General features: G+C 49.9%; 2 protein-coding genes across 3 annotated transcripts in view; both read left to right on the plus strand.

The window, feature by feature from the left end:
- Positions 1-8,981, plus strand: part of KCNH6 (potassium voltage-gated channel subfamily H member 6) — a 31,585-nt gene extending 22,604 nt beyond the window's left edge. For both annotated transcript variants that reach the window (XM_085561626.1, XM_021538557.3), the window contains 9 exons: positions 356-755; positions 967-1,166; positions 3,184-3,436; positions 3,884-4,077; positions 4,591-4,690; positions 4,940-5,227; positions 5,523-5,703; positions 7,092-7,290; positions 7,640-8,981. In XM_085561626.1, coding sequence (XP_085417752.1) covers positions 356-755; positions 967-1,166; positions 3,184-3,436; positions 3,884-4,077; positions 4,591-4,690; positions 4,940-5,227; positions 5,523-5,703; positions 7,092-7,290; positions 7,640-7,927 — 2,103 coding nt within the window. In that variant the 3' untranslated portion in view covers positions 7,928-8,981. The remainder of the gene's footprint in view (positions 1-355; positions 756-966; positions 1,167-3,183; positions 3,437-3,883; positions 4,078-4,590; positions 4,691-4,939; positions 5,228-5,522; positions 5,704-7,091; positions 7,291-7,639) is intronic.
- A 1,074-nt stretch (positions 8,982-10,055) lies between these two features.
- DCAF7 (DDB1 and CUL4 associated factor 7) lies at positions 10,056-19,312 on the plus strand. Its single transcript, XM_021538556.3, has 7 exons — positions 10,056-10,368; positions 14,388-14,546; positions 14,854-14,965; positions 16,004-16,122; positions 16,772-16,981; positions 17,549-17,666; positions 18,156-19,312. The coding sequence occupies exons 1-7, from the start codon at positions 10,231-10,233 to the stop codon at positions 18,326-18,328; spliced, it is 1,029 nt and encodes a 342-aa protein (XP_021394231.1). The 5' UTR covers positions 10,056-10,230; the 3' UTR covers positions 18,329-19,312.
- The last annotated feature ends 1,853 nt before the right edge of the window (positions 19,313-21,165 follow it).

Raw genomic sequence — 21,165 nt, forward strand, 5'->3', positions numbered from 1 at the left:
AGTTACTGTACTACCTGGAGGCTCCACACCTGGGAGTGAAAGGCAGCTCTTTTGGGAGCAATGGCTGGCAAGGCGAGGACCTGTCAGGAAACACGGGCTTGGCCTTGGCTCTTCTCACTTGCTCACCTCTAATCCCAGAGCTTGTTGCCTTTATGATCAGCAGAGGCAAACTGCTTTTCCTGTGCTGTGACTCATCTGACCTAGTTCAGAGGTCACCTCCAGGACAAGGTGATTCACACTCCAGAAATGCATTTTTATCCTTCAAAGGAAGAACAGCACAGCTGGGAACATGCCTTTGGAACATGCCATATTTATCCTTTGCTTGTCCCTGAGGCATCTCACCTCTCCCCTGCAGACCACCACCCTCATCGGCCTCCTGAAGACGGCGCGGCTGCTGCGCCTGGTGCGCGTGGCGCGGAAGCTGGACCGCTACTCGGAGTACGGAGCAGCCGTGCTCTTCCTGCTCATGTGCACCTTCGCCCTCATCGCCCACTGGCTGGCCTGCATCTGGTACGCCATCGGCAACGTGGAGCGGCCCTACATGGAGCACAAGATCGGCTGGCTGGACAACCTGGGTGACCAGATCGGCAAGCGCTACAACGACAGCGACCTCTCCTCTGGGCCATCCATCAAGGATAAATATGTCACTGCCCTGTACTTCACCTTCAGCAGCCTCACCAGCGTGGGCTTTGGCAATGTCTCGCCCAACACCAACTCCGAGAAGATCTTCTCCATCTGTGTCATGCTCATTGGCTGTGAGTGCCAGTGCACATCCCACTCTTCCCATCCCTGCTTTGGAGGGTGGAGAATCTCCCCCTGCCTGTGCCTCTTCCACACAGACAAACAGTGATAGAAGTACATGTTTTCAGGTCCTGGTAGATATGGGTTTTGGGAATCTGCTGGTTCCAGGTCTTATGTAGCATCAACATGCATCATGCCCCGCTAAGTCCTGCCCTCTCATTTCAGCCCTGATGTACGCCAGTATCTTCGGCAACGTCTCAGCCATCATCCAGCGCCTCTACTCAGGCACAGCACGCTACCACACGCAGATGCTGCGAGTCAAGGAGTTCATCCGCTTCCACCAGATCCCCAACCCCCTGCGCCAGCGCCTGGAGGAGTATTTCCAACATGCCTGGTCCTACACCAATGGCATCGACATGAACGCCGTGAGTACGGGCAGGCAGGCCCTGTGTCCTCACAGCACTTTGTCCTAAACAACACAGCATCTAGATCTGGGTCCACCCAAACATTGCCATCCTTTTGATCAGGATAGAGGCAGCAGACTTGGGAGGCTGGAGACAGACTCTATCCATACACCTCCTGCATTTCCACCTCCTACATCCCCCTTTCTCCGTCTTTCCTTTTTCTGCCCATTCCGTTACATCTACCCAGAGGTGATCCAGGATCATGAGCACATTTCTTGGCCAGGTTTGCTGGGGAGCTCAGAGTCCCTCTTGGCACTGAGCACTTTCAGGCTGGTGTCTGTTGGTGTCACAGGAGCAGAGCAGGTATCGATCCAGCTCCTCTCCACACCACCGGTTGCTAAGCAAAGTGCATCCTGCTCTCGCAGCAGGGAAAGGAGGGCATTTAAATAAACCTCGATCCATTTTAATTAGAGCCCAGAGAGGCAGCTGTTTGTTAGCAAAGGGGGGATCAATGGCGGAGCTGTGCTGGAGAGGCGCCGTGTCTCCGAGCCTGGCAGGAGGGCTTGGGCCGACCGCGCCGGGGCTCCGTGGGGATGAGGATGTGGCTTGGCTGAGGTGCTCTGGGCTGGGGGCTGGACTCACAGACCTGGGATTCAGTGCACGGACGTGATGGCCCAACCAGCAGCAAGGCAGAGGAATGAGAAAGGGAAAGGCAAGGAGAGGCATGAGACCTCATATTCCTGGTCTCCTGGGCAGGTTATCAGCCCACTCATTCCCAGATAATGCTCCTTCTTTTCCTTAAGATTTGATCCTGAGCAGCATCAGGACACAGATTTGTATGAATTCAGCACCTCCCTCTAAAGCTGCTGCTGCCACATGAAACAACTGGGCAGCCTTTGCGGGATTGCTGCTGGAAGAGCTTTGGGTTAAACCTCTCAGGTGGAGGAGACACCCTTGGCTGGACATCAGTGGCAGTAACAAGAAGCAGTGCCATGGCACCCTACCAAGCACAGGTGCTCTTGGCTTCGTACAAACCCAGGGCACAAATCCCCCGGGAGAGCTGAGCTCGTGGCTCAGCCGTGCCGCCGCTCACACCAGTTCCTGCTGGCTGCTGCAGAGACACAGCGTGATCTCATCAATCACCCCACAGCCTGATCAATTCGTCCTGGTTTCCCATGCTAGCATGGGAGATCAGGTTGAAGCCAGGAATAAGTTGTGCTCACCAGCCCCAGCCTGGCTGTTCCAGATTTGGCCACCAGCAGGATGTGAGCAAAGAGGACAGCAAGGAGGACCCCAGGGCCATATGCTGCTCTCCAAAAAAAACCCAAACCCAGGTGGTTTTCACTTTGGCACTGTGAGTCATTGGTGGCAGCAGCTTTCTCCATATTGTGAGTTTTACCTTGATGTCACCTTCAGATTCAGCTTTTGTTCAACATGAAGTATTTGCACAGGTATATTTAGCTGTCAGTGCACACAACTGCCCTGTGCTGCTGTTTCTTGGCATTCAGGCAGATGCTGTTTAATTAAGGTTTTTGTGCTCTTTGTGCCAGTTTCTGCTCTCATTCATCCATGATTAGTGGGTGCAAAGATGAAAAAGAGGATATGCCACCAGTGGGTATAAATAGATTGGACTGGTTACTTTTATTTATTGCTTGGGAGTACTCTTGTCCCCAGCTACAAGCAGTAAAAGCCAGCAGCAGGTAGGCAGGAATCCACCAAGGGAAGATCAAAAGGTCAAAGAAATTATGGAATCACAGAATGGTTTAAGGTTGAAAGGGACCTCAAAGCTCAAACTGTTCCACTCCATGCTATGAGCAAGAACATCTTCCACTAGACCTGGTTGCTCCAAGCCCCATCCAGTCTGGCCTTGAACACTTCCAGGGATGGGAAAATGTCCCCACCTTTGGCTTTCCGGGCACACGGTCTCCCTGCTTGGCCCTCTTGTTTCCTGCTGAGTGTCAGACAACCTCTCAGGTCTGTCGCAGCATTCCCTCCCCGGGACAGTGGCCTGATGGCATCTCCCCCTGGCTCTCCACAGGTGCTGAAGGGCTTCCCCGACTGCCTGCAGGCCGACATCTGCCTGCACCTGAACCGCACGCTGCTGCAGAACTGCAAAGCGTTCCGCGGAGCCAGCAAAGGCTGCCTGCGCGCCCTGGCCATGAAGTTCAAGACGACTCATGCACCGCCCGGAGACACCCTGGTGCACTACGGAGATGTCCTCACCACGCTCTACTTCATCTCCCGAGGTTCCATTGAGATCCTTCGGGAAGACATCGTGGTGGCCATCCTAGGTGAAAAAGTCCTTCCTTTTGCAAGGGGTGGTGGGTGAGGGGCAAAGGGCGACGAGCAACGAGCAGTGGACAAAGGGTGGCAGGCGAGGGTAGAGAACTTCCCCACACACTGGGGAAGGGAAGGTTGCTCCTCAGCATCTGATGGGTCCCCGCGCCAGTGGACAGGGAAAGGAGGATCCCTGGGGAGATGCCAGGGAGAAGCCACAAAGGAGTGAGGAGAGCCGAGCATGGCTCAGCAGTCTCCAGCCATCACTGATGCCCCACTGCCCTGGCCTGGTGTCACCATCACTGGTGGCTTTCACAGTGTTATCCCCAACACACACAATCAGGGCTGGGGTTGCTGAGCACCCCCTTGTTCACAAGCCCCAAAGTATGGGGTGCTGGACCAGAACAGCTGGAGCAGTAGTGGGTGCCCACATCTCCATAATGAGCTGTCTCTTGACACAGGGAAGAATGACATCTTTGGGGAGCCCATCAGCCTCTACGCCCGCCCAGGGAAGTCCAACGCTGACGTGAGGGCCCTGACATACTGCGACTTGCACAAAATCCAGCGCGAGGACCTGCTGGAGGTCTTGGACATGTACCCAGCCTTCTCTGACAACTTCTGGAGCAACCTAGAGATCACCTTCAACCTACGAGATGTGAGTGCCAGGGCTGCCTCAGGGAGCAAATTTGGCAGTGCTTAAATTTGGCAAGCAGGAGGGCTGAAGCAAGGATGTCGGGAGGTGCAACAAGCCACATTTCCCAGGGCATTCTCCAGGGAGTTATGATTCCCCCACAGCAGGACATGTCTACTTTTATGGTGTGATTGAACTTTGTCCTTTCCTGACTTTTTTTTTCAGAGACCTGAAATATAGACAAGAGTCAAATTCCCTACATGTCCTATCCCACTGTGGGATGTCCTGCCACTTCTCAGGGTGCACCTTCCCTCCCCATGGCCCTCACACCCTTACCTCAGCCTCAGAGCAGCAAGGACAGCTTCAGGGATCCCTTGAGCTCTGAAACCAGTCCAGAAGGCACTGGGTGAGACAGGGCAGTGGTGAAGAGACAGAGACTTCACTTTCAGAGGCCATGGAAAGGGCTGTAGCCCCCAGGGCACGCATGGATGGGACACGACCCCCTTTCCCTGATGACCAGACCCTCTCGTTCCTCAGGCAGACAGCGTCCCCCGCTCACCCCTCAGCGAGGAGTACGACTGCACCTACCGCCGGGCTCGCCGCCGCAAGCACTCCCCTTGCCAGCCCAACAAGCCTGGTGAGCTGCACTGCGCTGCAGAGCCCGCCTGCAGGCAGGAGAGTGGGATCACTGTTAGTTACCACCCGGGCAGCTGTCCAAAGCAGAGGTTCATGGTGCCTCTGTCCCTGCAAACCATCCTGCAGGCACCCAAGCTGCCTTCTCTCCCTCCCCTTGGGGTGCCCCAGCCCTACAGACATCCTGAGGGAATGGGGGGCTTTTATTTCATGTGTGGTACTCCCCAGACTGACCTGTTGTGCTGTCCCACAGACACAGACACGGGCATCTCTGATGCAGAGCAGTATCACACCTACTCCGAGCTCACCAACCCGCAGGACCCACTGAGTAAGGACCAGTGGGACGACCTGGGCAGCAGCACCTCTCCCTGCTCCCAGGCCAGTGACGATGAGGCCAAGACCAGCAGCCCTGTGAAAGCTGAGCCCTTCCCTAAACCCAAAAAGGATGACTTTGCTCTGCCTTCGCTCAGCCTCATCACCACCAGCACCGGCGACACGGAGGTCAGCAAGCAGGCAGCGGAGAGCAGCCAGTCCTACACAGGTACCTAGGGCTGCAGGCAGAGCTGCCAGGAGGGTGCTGAGAGATGCCTGGGTATGGTGGCCGTGCCTTGGAGCTGGACCAAGCTGCTCATGTGCATTTGAGGGGAGCCACCCTCCAAGGCCAAAGGTCTTTGCTGCCTTTTGTCCCCAGCTGGATCTGCTCTGCCCCTCCTGTGCCACTCCATGTATGTCAGGGTGGTGGCTGTCCATGTGTGCGGCTGATGGCTCTCCACATGTGTTGGGATGGTTCTCCACATGTGTTGGGATGGCTCCTGAGATGTCTCCTCTCCTTCCAGCCACTCCCCTGGACATTCCAAACATGTTCACCTTCTGGGAGGACCGGCAGCCGACGCGCCCTGCGGAGCCTCTGCAGCACATCTCGCTGGTGCACAGCTCGCAGGACGTGCCCCTGCACGGAGACTGCAGGCCAGGGCAGATCGAGTCCAGGCTGGAGCTCCTGCAGGCCCAGCTCAGCAGGTAGGCAGGGTTGGAGAGGGCCTGGAGGACTCTGGGCCATCACCTTCTGCTTTCTAGAGGTGGCTGCAGTGGGCTCTGTGTGCAGCAACACCACATCCTGACGCCTGGGACACTGCATTCCTGGGGAGGGGGTGGGAGTGCTTTGCAAAGGCAGCGGCTTCTCAAAGGACAAATCCTGACCCTGGCTGCGGCCCAGCCCCTCATCTGCTGCTGTGTCACCACCCTTGGCATCTGTCACCACCTCCAGGATCTCCCACAGTGCCACTCGAGATCTGTCACTTTGCCATGGCTTCCAAACGCAATGCAACTGCAGATACTAAACCATCCACAGGCAAAACTGGAGCCCTTTGCAGGTCCCCTCTTCCTGCTGCAAAGAACTACAAGCATCTTCTTGCTTGAGCAAATGAGCCTCATGGCCATCATTGGCCTCTAAATAAGAAAAATACATGATTTTTCAAACTGACAGAGAGTAGGCTTAGATTGATTTCTAGGAAAAAATCCTTCCCTGTGAGGGGGTTGAGACCTGCCACAGGGTGCCCAGAGCAGCTGTGGCTGCCCCATCCCTGAAGTCTTCTATGTCAGGTTGGAAGGGGCTTGGAGCAACCTACTCTAATGGCAGGTGTCCCTGCCCATGGCTGGGGATGGGACTGGATGAGCTTTAAGATCCCTTTCAACCCCAACTGTTCTGTGATTTTTGAAGAAGGAAGAGCCCACACTGGAGGTGCAGGTTTAATGTCCCCAGGCAGCACACATGAGGGGCTGACACTGTGGGTTCTGCTGCCCTTGTTAAGCTCATTTCAGCACACACTTGAGTTTAGGTGTCTCTTCAGTGCACCATCCTACTGCACTGGGGGACAGATCTGCCCACTCTGTCAGTGACGCTGTGACTGTGTCCTGCAAGTGGGACTGTGTTCTGCAAGTGTGGCTGTGCCCACTCCTGCAAGTGCTGTTCACATGGCAGAAAGAATAGACTTCTGCTTTACTGTTTTCTTCTGTTCCTGAGTTAAAAGTGGTTGGCACTAACCTGCCTTGCTCCATCTGTCAGAACAGGCAGCTGGCCTGGAGAATTGATCCAGATTAAAACTAACCATTGCAATCTTTTCCCCCCTCCAGGGTAATTTAGCTTTTTTCAAATCCCTGCTCCAGATCCCAGTTTGGCTCCACATAAAATTGGGCAGAGGATGATTGAGTGTGGCAGGAGAGAGATGGCAGGATTGATCTCTCTCTGGTAGTGCCGGTTTGAAGCTCTCTAAAAACCTCAACAAGCAGCAGGGAAAGCATCACTGCCCTGGGGTAGCGGGATCGGCACCTCCTCCCGGCGCCTCCCCTGCCCAGCTGCAGGATGCAAAAGGGTTCCCTGCGCTGACGCCAGGCTGCTCTGTCCCCAGGCTGGAGTCCAGGATGTCGTCAGACATTCATATAATCCTGCAGCTCCTGCAGCGCCAGCTGTCCCAAGTGCCACCCGCGTACAGCCCCATCTCGCCGAGCTCCCACAGCCTGGCCATGTACGGCATCGTCCCGCGGAGCCTGGAGCCGCTCGGCCCCTGTGCGCCTCTGCAGGACCAGGAGCTGCCGACCCAGGAGCAGGTAAGGTCAGCCCTGCTGGCTCAGCCCCCACCAGGCTCCTTCAGCCCCGAGTTCTCGCCAGGCAAGGCACAGCCAAACACTGATGGGTCCCGGCAAAGCCACGGCGTCTTGCCCTGGGAGCAGATCTGCCCAGTGCACCACTGGTTTTGGGGCACCGCTGCCATCCCCAACGCTGCCAGGCTGCCCATCAGTGGGGAAGGAAGGGGGTTTCTCTGCTCTGAGACTTTCTCAAGTGAAAAATAACATTTTGGGGCTTGGAGCTGATGAGGCTCCAAGGTTGATGAGGAGAGAGTATGCCTACTTCGTTTTGCTTTTACCATCACCCACACAATTCCTCATTTCCCACCAGAGCCCGAGCTACACGGAGGTAGAAAAGTTCCACTTGAAATCCAGGGACTCCTTGTCAAGCGGGATGCAGCTGTCGGTGTCATCCGACAAAACCATGACGGTCTACTCTGAGCAGGAGCACCCCTCGCCACCTCTCCTGAACCCAGAGCCTCCCCACCAAAGGGCACCAAGCGCCCAGGGACTCTTGAGGGGCTCTCGTTTCCCTTCCCTCCCTGAGCATTTGGAGGCATCTTCCGAGCACCAGGACATTCAGAGACACCTCTCCGACCCCGTGCTTCCTGGAAGTTAGAGACGTGGGGGCTGCAGGGCGAGTCAAGAGGAACCTCAGCTGCAGACCCGGTCAGTTGATGTTGGTTTTGACTGCAAGGGTAAAACATTGGACAATGCCATTGGCTCAGGGGTATAATTTGTAGCTATCTTCTGCCACCATGACAGGAAGTATAGAGTGGCTGGCTTCCAAGGCCAATGTTTTCCAGAGGTTCCCAATAGAGTAGATTTCATTTGCACATTAGAGTGAACCTAGAACAGCTCTTACAGCCACCATCGAGCTGGTTAGGCCACGTGGTTCCCACCACCTCCTCCTTGCCAAGGCTTCTTCTCGAGAAGGGCACAAGCCAAGCGAGCCACAGCAACCGCAGGAGAGCCGATCCAGGGCTCTGGGCTGCGAGGCTGTGTTGGAATCCTCGGGAGCAGGGAACACTGTGTTGGTACAAGGCTCAGCCCAGCAGAGCCTGCAGGCACTACAGAAGGGTGGTCACCATAGGACTGTGGGATCTCCACGGTGTGGTCCAGGGGAAACTGCAGGTGGCAAGCCCAGGACAAGGACAGAGGACAGAAGTTTGTCCGACTTGATTGCCACTGAGAAGTGAAGGGCCAACATCCCCTGCCACCTCAGCCTGCTTCAGCACGAGTCCCAGAGCACTGACTTCTCCAGCAAGGCTGATCACACCTTGCAAACCCCAACACGCATCCCACAGCTCACCAGGTAACTCCAAGTCGCCACTGGCCTGGGCATAAAGCACAAAATTCAAAAGCACAATCCCAGGAAGCTGAGAAGCCCCAGACACCCCGTGTCCAGTCCTCCCTCCCAGCCTCCCTCTTTTGATAAAGGTTCAATAGGTGCTTCCTCCTGCCCACCCCTTCTCCCGGCAGACTCCGCAGCATTCCCGTAGGAGAAGCCCACGTAGCGCTGCCGCTCGCCACTCGGGTAGATGCTGTGATAGTCCTAGACCGCCAGCTCCAGTATTGTATCGAGCTCCCTCTGAGAGTAGTCAAACTGTGAGCATCTCTTTCTCTGGAGTTTTAGTGTACACTTTGCTAATAAAGATGTTTTTGGCACCTAAGGTGAATTACAGCTGTGTTCGTTGGGAGCATCCATGAGTTCATCCCGGGCATCGTCGCCCCAAAAAGGCTGTGGTCAAAGCCCGGTGACCTCATCCAAGGAGTGTGGGGCTATGCGCAGTCAGCTCAAGGGTGGAGCCTGCGGAGGCTTCGCCGAGCAATCCCTTCCCGAAAGGACATTTGGAAAAGCTTTTCTGCGAGCCCAGGCAGCTGCATACGAGAAATGATCTCTCAACCACAACTCGGGCAGAGCCCAGAGCAGCGGTGCTTGCAGCGGGTAGCCCTGCAAGGAGCACGGCGCTGCCCAAAGCGGCCCCGCAGCGCGCCGAGCGGGCACGGAGCTGCGGGGGCTGGAGCCGGGACCGCACATCCCCGACCCCGGCCGGCCGCGCAGCCCGCGGCGGGTCCGGCCAGCCTCGCTGCGCCTCGAGCGGCGTGCCGGGCACAGCGAGCAGCTCCCTGGGCAGCCGGCTGCACCCCTTTTGCCAGTACGCGCCAGGGCTGCTCCCAGAAAAGCACCATAATGAACTGCTTGTTAATTAGAGATTAAACGCGGGCCCGTCCGCCACTCGGCCGAGGCGGGGCTCGAACCCTCGACACACGAGAGCCTGAAGCGGCCCCACCCGCCTCGGGCTGGCGTGACTGACATCGCTTCCAGCCAATCGATCACCGCTAAGGGCCCAAGGTCCCGCCTCTAGTTAATGCGACCCCGGCCAGCCAATAAGATGTCGACAACGAGCGCGCCCGCCCCCCCCGGGCGGGGCCAAGCGCAGCCGTAGGTTACCCCAGCCGGAGTGCGACCGTCCGTCTGGAGTGAAGGGCCAAACGGCCAATAGAAAGCCGAGGCGGGCTGAGCGCACAGGCAGATCGCCCAATAGGCAGCCGCCGCTCTGAGTGACAGTCGAGACGCCCAACCCGCGCGCAGTGGGCGGCGCTCCCCGCGTGGCTTCCGTTCCCGTTGTGTGAGGGGCCGCGTCCCGCACGGCCTCAGCAGCGCCGCCGCCGCTGCCGGGTCTGGGCCGGCACCGGGGCCGAGCCGTTCCCCGGGGCCGAGCCGCGCCTCCCCGCCGCCCCGAGGGCGAGCCGAGCCTTCCCCGCTCCCCGGCACCCCGGGGGCCGCGCCGTGCCCCGTCCGCTCCTGTCCCGGGGCCGCGCTGAGGCGCCCCCCGGCCCGCGCCGCCTCCCCGCTCCCTCCGGCCGGGTCCCCCCGCAGGCTGCCTGGGCCCGGCCCGCGGCCCCCACGGCCCAGCCATGTCGCTGCACGGGAAGCGGAAGGAGATCTATAAATACGAGGCGCCCTGGACCGTGTACGCCATGAACTGGAGTGTCCGGCCCGACAAGCGGTTTCGCCTGGCGCTGGGCAGCTTCGTGGAGGAGTACAACAACAAGGTGGGCAGGGTGGGCACAGGGGCTGGGGCAGAACGAGGCTGGGTGAGCGGGGGCGCCTCACGGCCAGAGCGGTCAGGGACCCCCAATGCAGGCCTGGACCACGTCAGGCTGGTCTCTGCTAACCCGGGGTGAGGGACACAGGGAAGAGCCCTGGGGGCTGCTGGTTCTGGGATAACGCTGCTGCAGGCTTCTCGTGACCTCTGATCTTCGGAATTAACGATTGTGTTGGCTTCGATCACATAAGCACCGCGTGCTATGAGTTCTCTGTGATGTAAAGAGCTGGAAACTAAAGGTATGATATGGGTCTGGTTGCTGCTGCTATAGAAATAAAATTATTTCCCCTGGCTTGGGCATATCTGGTTGGGCATATCTGGCTTTTTGCTCAATTTGCACAAAGGAAAGTTTGTGGCCAGTACATATATATGCATATAGCTATAAAGAAGTTCCACCTCAATGTGATGAACTTCTTTCCATGGAGGGTGGCAGAGCAGTGGAACAGGTTGGTCAAGCAGCTTTTGGAGTCTCCCTTTCCTGTGACATTCCAAACCCACCTGGATGTATTCCTGTGTCACTTGATCCAGGTTACTCTGCCTAGAAAGGGGGATTGGACTGGAGAGTTCCCTTCCACTCCCTGTGATGTACAGGGTGTCTGAGACTGTGTTGGGAATGTGCTGTTCTCATGTACTTTCTTGCTGTGGAGGACTTGAGTGTGGTAACTTTTTTCATAACTATATAAACACCTCTCAGTATTGATTCCTCAGTACTTTTCCCTGAGAACAAGGGTGTAATGAGGCATGAGATTGTATCTTCAGTGTTTCACTGCAAAGTCTGAGTGAAGAATGTCACACCAGTAACAGAGACCAGTTCATCGCTCAGAACACATGTGCAGTCACTTCTGAACACCTTCAAGGTGCTGGTCTGGTATAATGAATTACTTAGAAATCAAAGAGAGATGAGAAGATGGATGAAGTTATAGAGCATCCTGAAATTCTTGTGAAACTGAAGGTTTGCTCACAGAGCTTGGTTTATATCATGTAGCCGTGTAGCCTTGTCAAGGTGTTTAATGGAGATTGTGGAAAATACAGTCAGAAAGTTGTCTTGGGGACGTGCCTCTGTAGAGGTTGTGCTGTACACAGCTGGCTCCTGGCACTGGAGCGCACCGACAGGCCCTGACCAGATGCTTCCCAGATTTCCACATCCTCCCAAGCAGTGCCCCAGAGAGAGAGGGTTCAGGGCAGTTCTTCTGCAGGAAGGTCATTTGTTCTCTTAAGATCCTGCACTGCAAAGAAAAATTGATTGAACGCTGGAGATTAATTGGTGCAGTGGCATCTTTCTGATTGTAAAATAATCGTGAAATGTCATTTTAGGTAGTTATAAATTAGACTAAAGTTAAGGAGGTTTTCAAACTGCTGTGGACTTACTTCACTGTTCCTCCAACCATATAAGAAAAAGAAGCCGTTACCAAATTCTGCATCATAGTTCCGTCTGATTCTTTTGTATCAAGTTAGAGATAGGATTTTTTTAGAACTTAAGGAATGCTGATTAAAGGTGGTTCTTTACTCACATGCACTGTTGCAAATATGCTTTATGTTGATAAGTGCTTGGATTATAATATGCTAAAATTAGGTATGGATTTTCCTATATTGAAGTGTTGGAACGACAAATAAATATTTAGCATTCCTAGCTACTGGCATGGCAAAATCACAAAACTAGTTGAGGCTGAACACGCTGATCCTGGTTTTCTCTCTGGAAAGACTTACAGGGAGATGTAGAATGGTTCAAATTGTATCCAGACTGACAGTTACTTTCCCTTAGGTATTACCTCAGTCTTACCTGGGCTGGACCTCAGGCACTCCTTTGTGCAGCAGCATTCTTGCCTCATGTGCAGAAGGGAGAGAGAGAGGGCTCTGATGTAATTGGCATCCTAGAAATAATTCCATGTTCCATCCCCTCGTGTTCAGCCTGCACGAGAGGCTGAGTGGAGGGGTTCTGTGATGACTGTGTGTGATCAAGTCCCGAGAGAAGAGTCACAGCTCTGAACTTGCAGAGTTTCTCAAGCATTCCTGCTGCTCCCAGCAGAGCAGTGCCTGCCTCCCCCTCGCAGTCACTGCCAGCTGCTCCTGCTCTGGGCGCTGGGCAGGCCCCTGAGCTGCAGCACCTCTGCTAGTGATAGTACAATTCCTGTTCTCCAACCTGGCCTGCACCTACACATGGCAAAGATCAGAGCTACTGGATTGCTGAATTGCTTCATCTTAAGGTCTGAGGAGGGGTTAAATGTGATTATGCAGTACAGGAATATTTACATTAACACCAGTGAAAGGGGATCCTTTGCTCTTTGAGATTTGCTTCTGGAGAGGATGTTGATTGTTTTGTGTAGGATTATTACAATCATGTTGAGTGGCAAAAAAACATAAGCAAGGGAGAAATTATTAGAGGTCATTTGTCTTATGATCCTAACCTTGCCATAAGATCTTTTATCACCATGGACAATTTGCTTCCTTTGTAAAATCTGCTGAATACTTCTGATCCCTAAAGGAGTTAGAAAGCTATTTGTCAATCACTTCAGAAGTCTGGGAGATTTTTGACTGATTTATACTAGGATATGAAGGATAGTAAGGAGTAGCTATAATAGAGAGGGCAAGACAGGCTGTGTTTCAGTTTTTGGAAGCATATTTGGCTGCATCTTTTTGTTATGAGATGGAAAGGATGGAGCATCTCATTGTGGAGGGTGGGGCAAAGCTTTGCATTTAAGAGAATCTCTAAATGAGCTCATAAAACTGCAAATTAATTAGATTTTTAAGATCAACTGAAGTATTTGTTGATTTTCTGTTACGGGTGAAAAATATGATAAATTTCCCATTAGCTGAAATGTGTCGTTTATTAGACAAATTGCTTATCCCAGGATAAGCATAAATTTAGGATTTTTTCAGATAAACATCTTAGAAAAAGTCCATTAAGCTACTATTCCCAGGAGGAAGCTGCTGTGTGGAAAGTACTAGGAAATTCCTACTGTGAGCAGCTTACAAATTAATTGCAGTGAGTTGTCCCCATAATGTTTGTGTTTGAGCAGCATTTTACACAGTGGGACTTTCATCCTGTTTAGGTCCCATAGTCACTGCAGGTTAAACAAGTCCTCCCAGCACCTTTTGTTCTCTGCACACTTCCTGACATATCAGTATTTTTTTAATAACATCATGTCTGGGACTCCAAGCATTACTTCAGTTGTTGTCATGACCAGGCTGTGTGGAGATAACTTCTTGTTTGCTCTGTTTTGCATCAGTCTCACAATGGGGCAAGTCTAGCCCTTCCCCTGACACATCATTGTGCAAATATTCTAATTTGGAATTCAGTTACCTAGAGTCTTTCAGCAGACGTGCTTTCTTGGTCTGTTCACACAAAACATTTGAATAATTATGTAACCATTTTAGCTCCTCTATGTTTTTTTTTAAGTTTGAATTCTGTTTTACTTTCTCCCTCTCTGATGTGTTTAATTTATGAATTCTTCATGCACTTGTGACAGGACATTTTGGGTCATGTGGTGCTGAAAAAGCTTGCCAGCTACCTGACATGATCCATCACAATCTGCACGGTTATGGCCAAGAATTCCATAAAATGCACTTTAATTGTGCAAACTACAGCCTGTTCTGCTCTCTGAAGATGACATTATCAGCATTAGTTCAGTTAAGGATGAATTAGAATAATGTTTGTGCAGTTTAAGGCTGTGATTTAAACTGGCCTTTGTGATGTGGAAAAGAGAAGGGTGGTCTTTAATCCTTTAGGATTGGATTCAGTTCATTTGGGATCATCTCTTCAAATCAAAGCACTGTGTGATTATGGATATTCTCTTTACTTCTATGCCCCAGCAGCGCTTTAACGATTTCTCATTTCATTGACATGATGATCCTTTTATGTTGTCCTTGAGGTGACAGAAAATGTCCTGAAACACACTCAGTCTTAATGCTGTCAGTAGAAATTAGTATTTTGATAAAATGCTTTATTTTAAATATGGTTTCTCACAGGTGCAGCTTGTTGGTTTGGATGAAGAGAGCTCAGAATTCATTTGCAGGAACACCTTTGATCACCCCTACCCCACCACAAAGCTGATGTGGATCCCAGACACCAAGGGAGTCTACCCAGACCTGTTGGCCACCAGTGGTGACTACCTGCGAGTGTGGAGAGTGAGTAAATCCTCCCTAGGAAAAGATGAATCATGAACTGAATTGTGTTATATATTGATCTCCTTTTCACTCAAGATTTTCTTGACTGCAGTAATGTGACTATGAAGACTATAAGAGAAGCAGAATGATCATGGCAATTGCTGTTTTAATCAGCTTATTGAAAATGGAGCTGGTGGCTGTGTTTTCCAGAGCTTTAGGATGTAAAGCTGAGAGGAAAGAAACCTAGGAATAACTCCTAATGTTTTGTGCCAGGGAAACAAGTCAGGTGATGTTGCTTTTTAAATCAGATGTTTTATTTTCTCTGAAGGTGGGTGAAACTGAGACCCGGCTGGAGTGTTTGCTGAACAACAACAAGAACTCAGATTTCTGTGCTCCACTGACATCATTTGACTGGAATGAAGTGGATCCTTACCTGTTAGGTGGGACTGACAAAATGCTGTGGTTTTGGCACACTTTGTAATTGAATCTGATGAAGTCTGGGCTGTAACTGCTGTTGTGTCACTGCATGTCAGCTGGTAGATATGATAATTAATCACAGGCTGCTGCATCATAGAAACTGCTGTTGTTTTACATTAAACAATGAAAACAATCATCTCATGGGGACTTTCCTTTTCATTGAAAGGTGCCCTGTTCATGCAGATTGGGTCACTCAGGTTGGGCTAGGAACATTTGGGGATAGGGAGTCTTGGCCTTCAGGGCCGGTGAGCTGTTGTTGCAGCTCTGAGTAAGGATGTCCATCCACTCTGTGACTTATTTCAGAGTGTTCTGGAGTGGATTTAAAACTGTGCACTGAGCTGTGTATTTTGTGAAGCCATTTCAGCAGCAGGAGGAGAGCCAAGAGTCCTTAATTCAATTGGAGGAGGGGGCTGAACACTTAAGGTTTAATTATAGCCTGTGCGACAAATTGTGAATCCAGGATGACTGATGCAGAGGTTTGTTTCCCAGAAGAGAACAACCATTTATGTCAGGGGGATTTGCGCAGAGATTAACAGTGATAATATGTCCTAGTAATTATTTACTGCATTATTTATTTTTTGTGTGTTACATGTCTCATCTCTTAAGAGGTTTACTGCTAACCCCACCTTCAGCCCACATCAGCAATCAATTAATAATAACACACCATCAAACACTGATTGAATTTGGGGTTCAGCATACACAAGAGATGTACAGGATGGGAAAGCTGATCTCAGAGTTGCATCAGGCTTCGGAATAGATTGAAGCAGACATGAGCTATTTACACTTTATTCCTGTGTGGAAGGCTATTTCTGCAGCTAAAAGGTTCGGGTCATTTAAATGCATGGAAGACTGCTGTCTGTTTGACATTCTTGATTTGAGTTCTGTGCTGTTCTCATGGCTATTTTGATCTGTAGATGTTGGGGGATGTTACATTAAGCCAGGAGGTGATAAAATCCTTTGTGACTATATTAATTTTGCTAATAGAAGTGGTTTTGTTTCAGGTACCTCTAGTATTGACACAACCTGCACTATTTGGGGTCTGGAGACAGGACAGGTTCTGGGAAGAGTAAATTTGGTGTCTGGCCACGTGAAGACCCAGCTTATTGCACATGACAAAGAGGTGATGCGGGGTTTTGATTGTTTACATTGTATCTTTTAAAAGCAGTAGAAAAGAAACAGAACTTTTCCTTTTTTTTCTTCTTGAGCAATTTAATGATTCAAAAAGATAATTTATGTAAGTTTGTATACATTTTTCTAAAACTATATACAGTTTTGAGTACCTAAATATTTCTGGCTATTGAAACAATTCTTTTTACTTATCATAGACCCTTGACTTCCAAACATACTTGTTTTAACAGATTGGCCTCCAAAATATTGTAGAAAAATGAGGTAAAACATCAAATTAGATTTTAAATCAATTTCATATCAAAGTCAATAAACAGCCTGCAAAATTATTTCATTTTAACATTTTACTTCTCAACAACTAATGTAAAAAACCCCAAGTCTGGGAAACAGATACGTTTTCATTTCAGTGAGTGATACTAAATCTCCATAAGTGTGTATTTCCTCCTTTTGGTGAGTGGCTAAGCAGTTGCAGGGAGCACAAAGTGCTGGGAGGCCGTGGCGTGTGCACAGCCCCCAGCCCGTGCCAGCCGTGCCGTGCTGTGCCATGCCAGCTGTGCTGTGCTGTGCCATGCCAGCTGTGCTGTGCTGTGCCATGCCAGCCGTGCTGTGCTGTGCCATGCCAGCTGTGCCATGCTGTGTGGCAGGTGTACGACATCGCCTTCAGCCGTGCGGGCGGCGGCAGGGACATGTTTGCCTCGGTGGGCGCCGACGGCTCAGTGAGGATGTTTGACCTGAGGCACCTGGAGCACAGCACCATCATCTACGAGGACCCCCAGCACCACCCGCTGCTGCGGCTCTGCTGGAACAAGCAGGACCCCAACTATCTCGCCACAATGGCCATGGACGGCATGGAGGTGAGGCAGCAGCACCTCTCCCCTAGATGCTGATGGTGATTTTCTGGGGCAGGTGGTTTGATACTCATTTATACCCCGGTATTTACAGTAAGGGGGCACTGTCAGTAGCCAAAGTTTGATTAAGGACCAGTTCTTAGTGTACTGAGAAGTTAAAGAAGTGACTTTGGCGTTATAGATTTGAGCTTTATGGCTTGTATATATTTCAGCTGATTTTTAAGAGGAGTCTGTGAGCAGTTGGGTAATAATTTTCACATAATATCTTACCTGCAGCTGTTTGAGTCACTTTGTTCTTTTGCAGTCCAGTTTTAGTTTGTTAGCAAGGCTGCTTCAGGGAAGCACATATTGTTTGCCACTGTGGCCTGACTCACAAGACCCCTCTGAAGTCTGACTTCTTTTGAGACACGTGGCACACTGACCAACTGGAAGCTTTGTTTAGGAGCAGGGCTTGCTTACCTACCACATCCTTTAGGAAAGAGCCATGTTTATAGCTTTACCTCAAAATATTTTGTATTTTGAATAAATGTTTTAAAATGCAGTTTATTAATGTAGCCGGTTTTTTTTCTGAAGGTTGTGATTCTAGATGTCAGAGTTCCCTGCACCCCTGTTGCCAGGTTAAACAACCACAGAGCATGTGTAAATGGAATTGCCTGGGCACCTCACTCTTCCTGCCACATCTGTACAGCAGGTAAGTGTGACCTACAGGGGAATCTCGGAGTCTTCCACTGCATTTGCAAAATCCTCTTCATTCTGAAGTTTATGCAATTCTCTGCCTGCCTATTGCTAAAGAATACTTGCAATTTAGAAACTCTTTATTAGGTGACCTTCCTAAAATGTTACAGAAATAGACACCTACTAGAGTTTATTGTGTGGAAGTGGTGAGCCCAGTACTCAAACTGTGCATTGGCTCTGGCTAAGCTCCTGTTATTTTAATGCTCCTTAGCTTTTTTGTAATGCAGTTCTTAAACGTTTTCTGCTGTTATGCGTTCCACTGGTCATTCGCTTATCAGCTGAGTCTAGGATATTGTATAATGATCCAAGGAGCATAATTGTGTTGTATCCGCTTGAATATGGATCAGCCATGTCTTACCTGGCTCCTCAGGCTACAGCCTGTAGTAGGCACGTATGGAGATACTGTTCCACCCTGACTGTACTTGCATTTGTTGTCTGTGTGCAGCGGATGATCACCAGGCTCTCATCTGGGACATCCAGCAAATGCCTCGTGCCATTGAGGACCCCATCCTGGCCTACACAGCCGAGGGAGAGATCAACAATGTACAGTGGGCATCCACCCAGCCAGACTGGATAGCCATCTGCTACAACAACTGCCTGGAGATCCTCAGAGTCTAACTTTGCAGCCTCGTGCACAGCGAGACAGGGCTGAGTCGTTCCCCCTCCCCTCTAAAGTAAGAACATCACCAGTCAAGTGGCCAGTATCTGTTGTTGCTTTGCATCTACTGTTACAAGAAACTCTTACAAAAATCGATGGCAGGGGTCTCCTGTCTCTCAAGACTCTAAAATGCAGAGACGTGCTGAGCCTCTTGGAACTTCTGGGTTCTGGTTTTCTTGTGAAATTCTTTTTCCCTCAGTAAAAGTTCTGTATATTTGTTTGTTGACTGTATTAATAAGCTTGCAGGCTTTTAAGTTGCTGCATATGTCCATGTGTTTGTCAGCCGGCTGAGGCAGCACATCCACCAGTTTAATAGATGCAGGTGCAAAACAAGGTGGGGGGGAAAAGACAATGTTGTTAACGGCCACCTTGGCAGGAATCTTTATCATTCCTGTTCTTGCTGCCTCTAAACTGTTTAAATGTTTGTATGTTTTTTATATATTGGGCTAACTTTCTACTGAGTAAGGTTTTTCTCCCTAATTCTTACTTTTGATATGTGATCCACTTCCATATGTCCAAAGCAGGACCTGTTCATGGATACAAACCACAGTAACACTGCAGGCTCTCTGGCAGTAAAGGCCTGCCAGAATTAACTGTTGCCTTGGCTCCCTGTATCTGGTAACCTGGGCAGAATTTTCTGGTGCTGTGAAGTACAAGTACTTGTTGCACAATTTCTTTACACTTTTCTGATGATCAAGGCAGTTGTTACTATGGTAGGTCTTATTTTTAAATTTGAATTGAGTTTGTGTGTATCCTTCAGTCGTGTTAGCAAACAGAGCAGTGATAGGTTGAGAAAGATCCATGCATGACGTGAGCTCCCAGGAGGTAAACAATTCCTGAAAAAATGTATTTGTAATGGGCTTGGGATTGACATTTCCAATCAAATTATTTCCCCTTGGAAGACTTACCTTATCTAAACCAAAATAAAATGGTTTCACACTTTGTAGCTTGCTTGATTGGCAAATAATATGAGCAAGATTTTGTGGTTAGGCTGTACTTCGGAGGTAGTGTTTGACCTGTGTTCCTGGGAGGTCTTGAAGGGAGTGCAAAGCAATCTTTTTGTGAAGTGTGTTTGCTTTATACTGCCAGGTCTTGATGAATGAACAAGACAAGTCAGAAAAGCTGCTCTGCTATCCAAAAGAAAGCTGTTTTTTTGAAAGAAATTACTCTCTAATGTGATGCACAAAGGTGCATCTGGAAGGAAAGAAGCTGTGCCATTTGTCTTCCTCCTGACTTTGGGGGATGTGCCAGAGGGCTTCTGTTTGGAGCTCTACAATAATACTGTTCAATGAAAGCTGAGTGGGTTAGGCGAGATAAAAATTCTTGTTGGAGTCTTACTGTAACACAGGTCCTGTGCTGAAGCCTCTGCAGTGCTCTCTGATGAAGACGTGACAGCCAGAGCTGGTCTGGAAGGATGTGCAGCCCAGTTTCTATGTAAATGCCAGAAACCATCAAAATTCTTTCCACCTAATGAGTATTCACCTGCAACTGGAGGCAGATTATAAATAGTAGGACACTGGCAAACTTGCATCTTGTCAGTTTATGCAGGAAAGGCAATTTGGGAAAGCAATTGCTGTGGAACACTGAAGCTGACACTGAGAACAATGTCAAATACAGAACAGAATCTGCAAAGTTTTGTCATTCTAGACATAGAGAAATTCTCTTCTGCAGGCTGCTTCTCACTGTGGAGCTCAGGAAAACATTGCCTCAGGAATTTGATAGGAATTCATTAGGGGCAGCTGTATTCCATAACTCCTTTTGATAGCAGAGAACCAAGAGACTAACACTGTTCAAGCTGATGTTTTGTCAGTGTGTTCAGTTGTGGGATTTCTGACAAAGCTTGATTTGACTTGAAGGTCAATTTTTCCTATTAGCAGCAGTACTGAGAGTGGTGTCTTCCACAGACAGGTTTTAGCTAGATGTCAGAGCAGTGTTAGCCAAACAGTCACTTTTTACAGTAGCACTTCATCTGAAACTGGAAAAAACTTATGTAGAATGAAGCAAAAATTGGTGTTTTCTTTGCAGGAGCAGCTAATGGCATTCACAGCTTTAGGAGTCATCTGAAATACATTCACAGGCTTGTCATGCTCTGTTTAATTACAAATGGCAGGCAAAACGTGCTGTTACTAAGAGGGAACTACCTGCAATGTTAGTACTTTCCTTGTCCCCTTTTTGCTTCAAAGTTCATTCCTGTACAGGTGGCATGAGTCAAAGATGAATGCTAAGATGATGAGAAGAGAGCTTGTATTAAGGAACTCATGGTCTGAATAGCCAGGTAGATTTTGCCTCTGTTGATGATGTAAATCTTGTTAGTGAGGTGAAAACCTGCTGTTAGCAAGTGGAGTGTTGAATTAGTGTGTAGTGTGCCAACTCTGTAAACTTTCTAAATGAGGAGGGCTATGGTAGCTTGCATCTATGGGAATTGTACTTGTGTGTGCAGGGATTTAAAAGGCAAGGATTTGAGTGCTTTGACAATCTATTTAGAAAGAAAACACAGTGGTTTCAAATAATATGAAAGGAGACTGCTAAAACAGGTTGTTTCTTATGAAACCTTGAAATTTATTTAACAGGGGAGGCATTGCCTCTCATAAGTCAGAATTAATAATCCTTTCAAAACTTAGCGGTAATTAGTCTACTGAATGTTCTGGATAATAGTGAAAAGCTCTGTTTTTGCCTCGTGGTGCAATGAGAAGTCTCAAGTGTAGATCATAGCCTGCCAGAGACCAGGTAAGGGGAGGAGTCTGATGTACAAAATTCACAGATGTTCTCATGCTTGTTGTCAATGGAAATAAGGAGC

This window comes from Lonchura striata, chromosome 27 (genome assembly GCF_050655825.1).
Source record: "Lonchura striata isolate lonStrDom1 chromosome 27, ASM5065582v1, whole genome shotgun sequence".
In the NCBI taxonomy this organism is placed as follows: Eukaryota; Metazoa; Chordata; class Aves; order Passeriformes; family Estrildidae; genus Lonchura; species Lonchura striata.

Bases quoted from the DNA above. Each gene is read 5' to 3' on its own strand.
- DCAF7 (XM_021538556.3), top strand. From the start codon at position 10,231: ATGTCGCTGCACGGGAAGCGGAAGGAGATCTATAAATACGAGGCGCCC. The intron at 10,369-14,387 runs GTGGGCAGGGTG...GGTTTCTCACAG, and splicing joins TGGAGGAGTACAACAACAAG to GTGCAGCTTGTTGGTTTGGA. The intron at 14,547-14,853 runs GTGAGTAAATCC...TTTTCTCTGAAG, and splicing joins ACTACCTGCGAGTGTGGAGA to GTGGGTGAAACTGAGACCCG.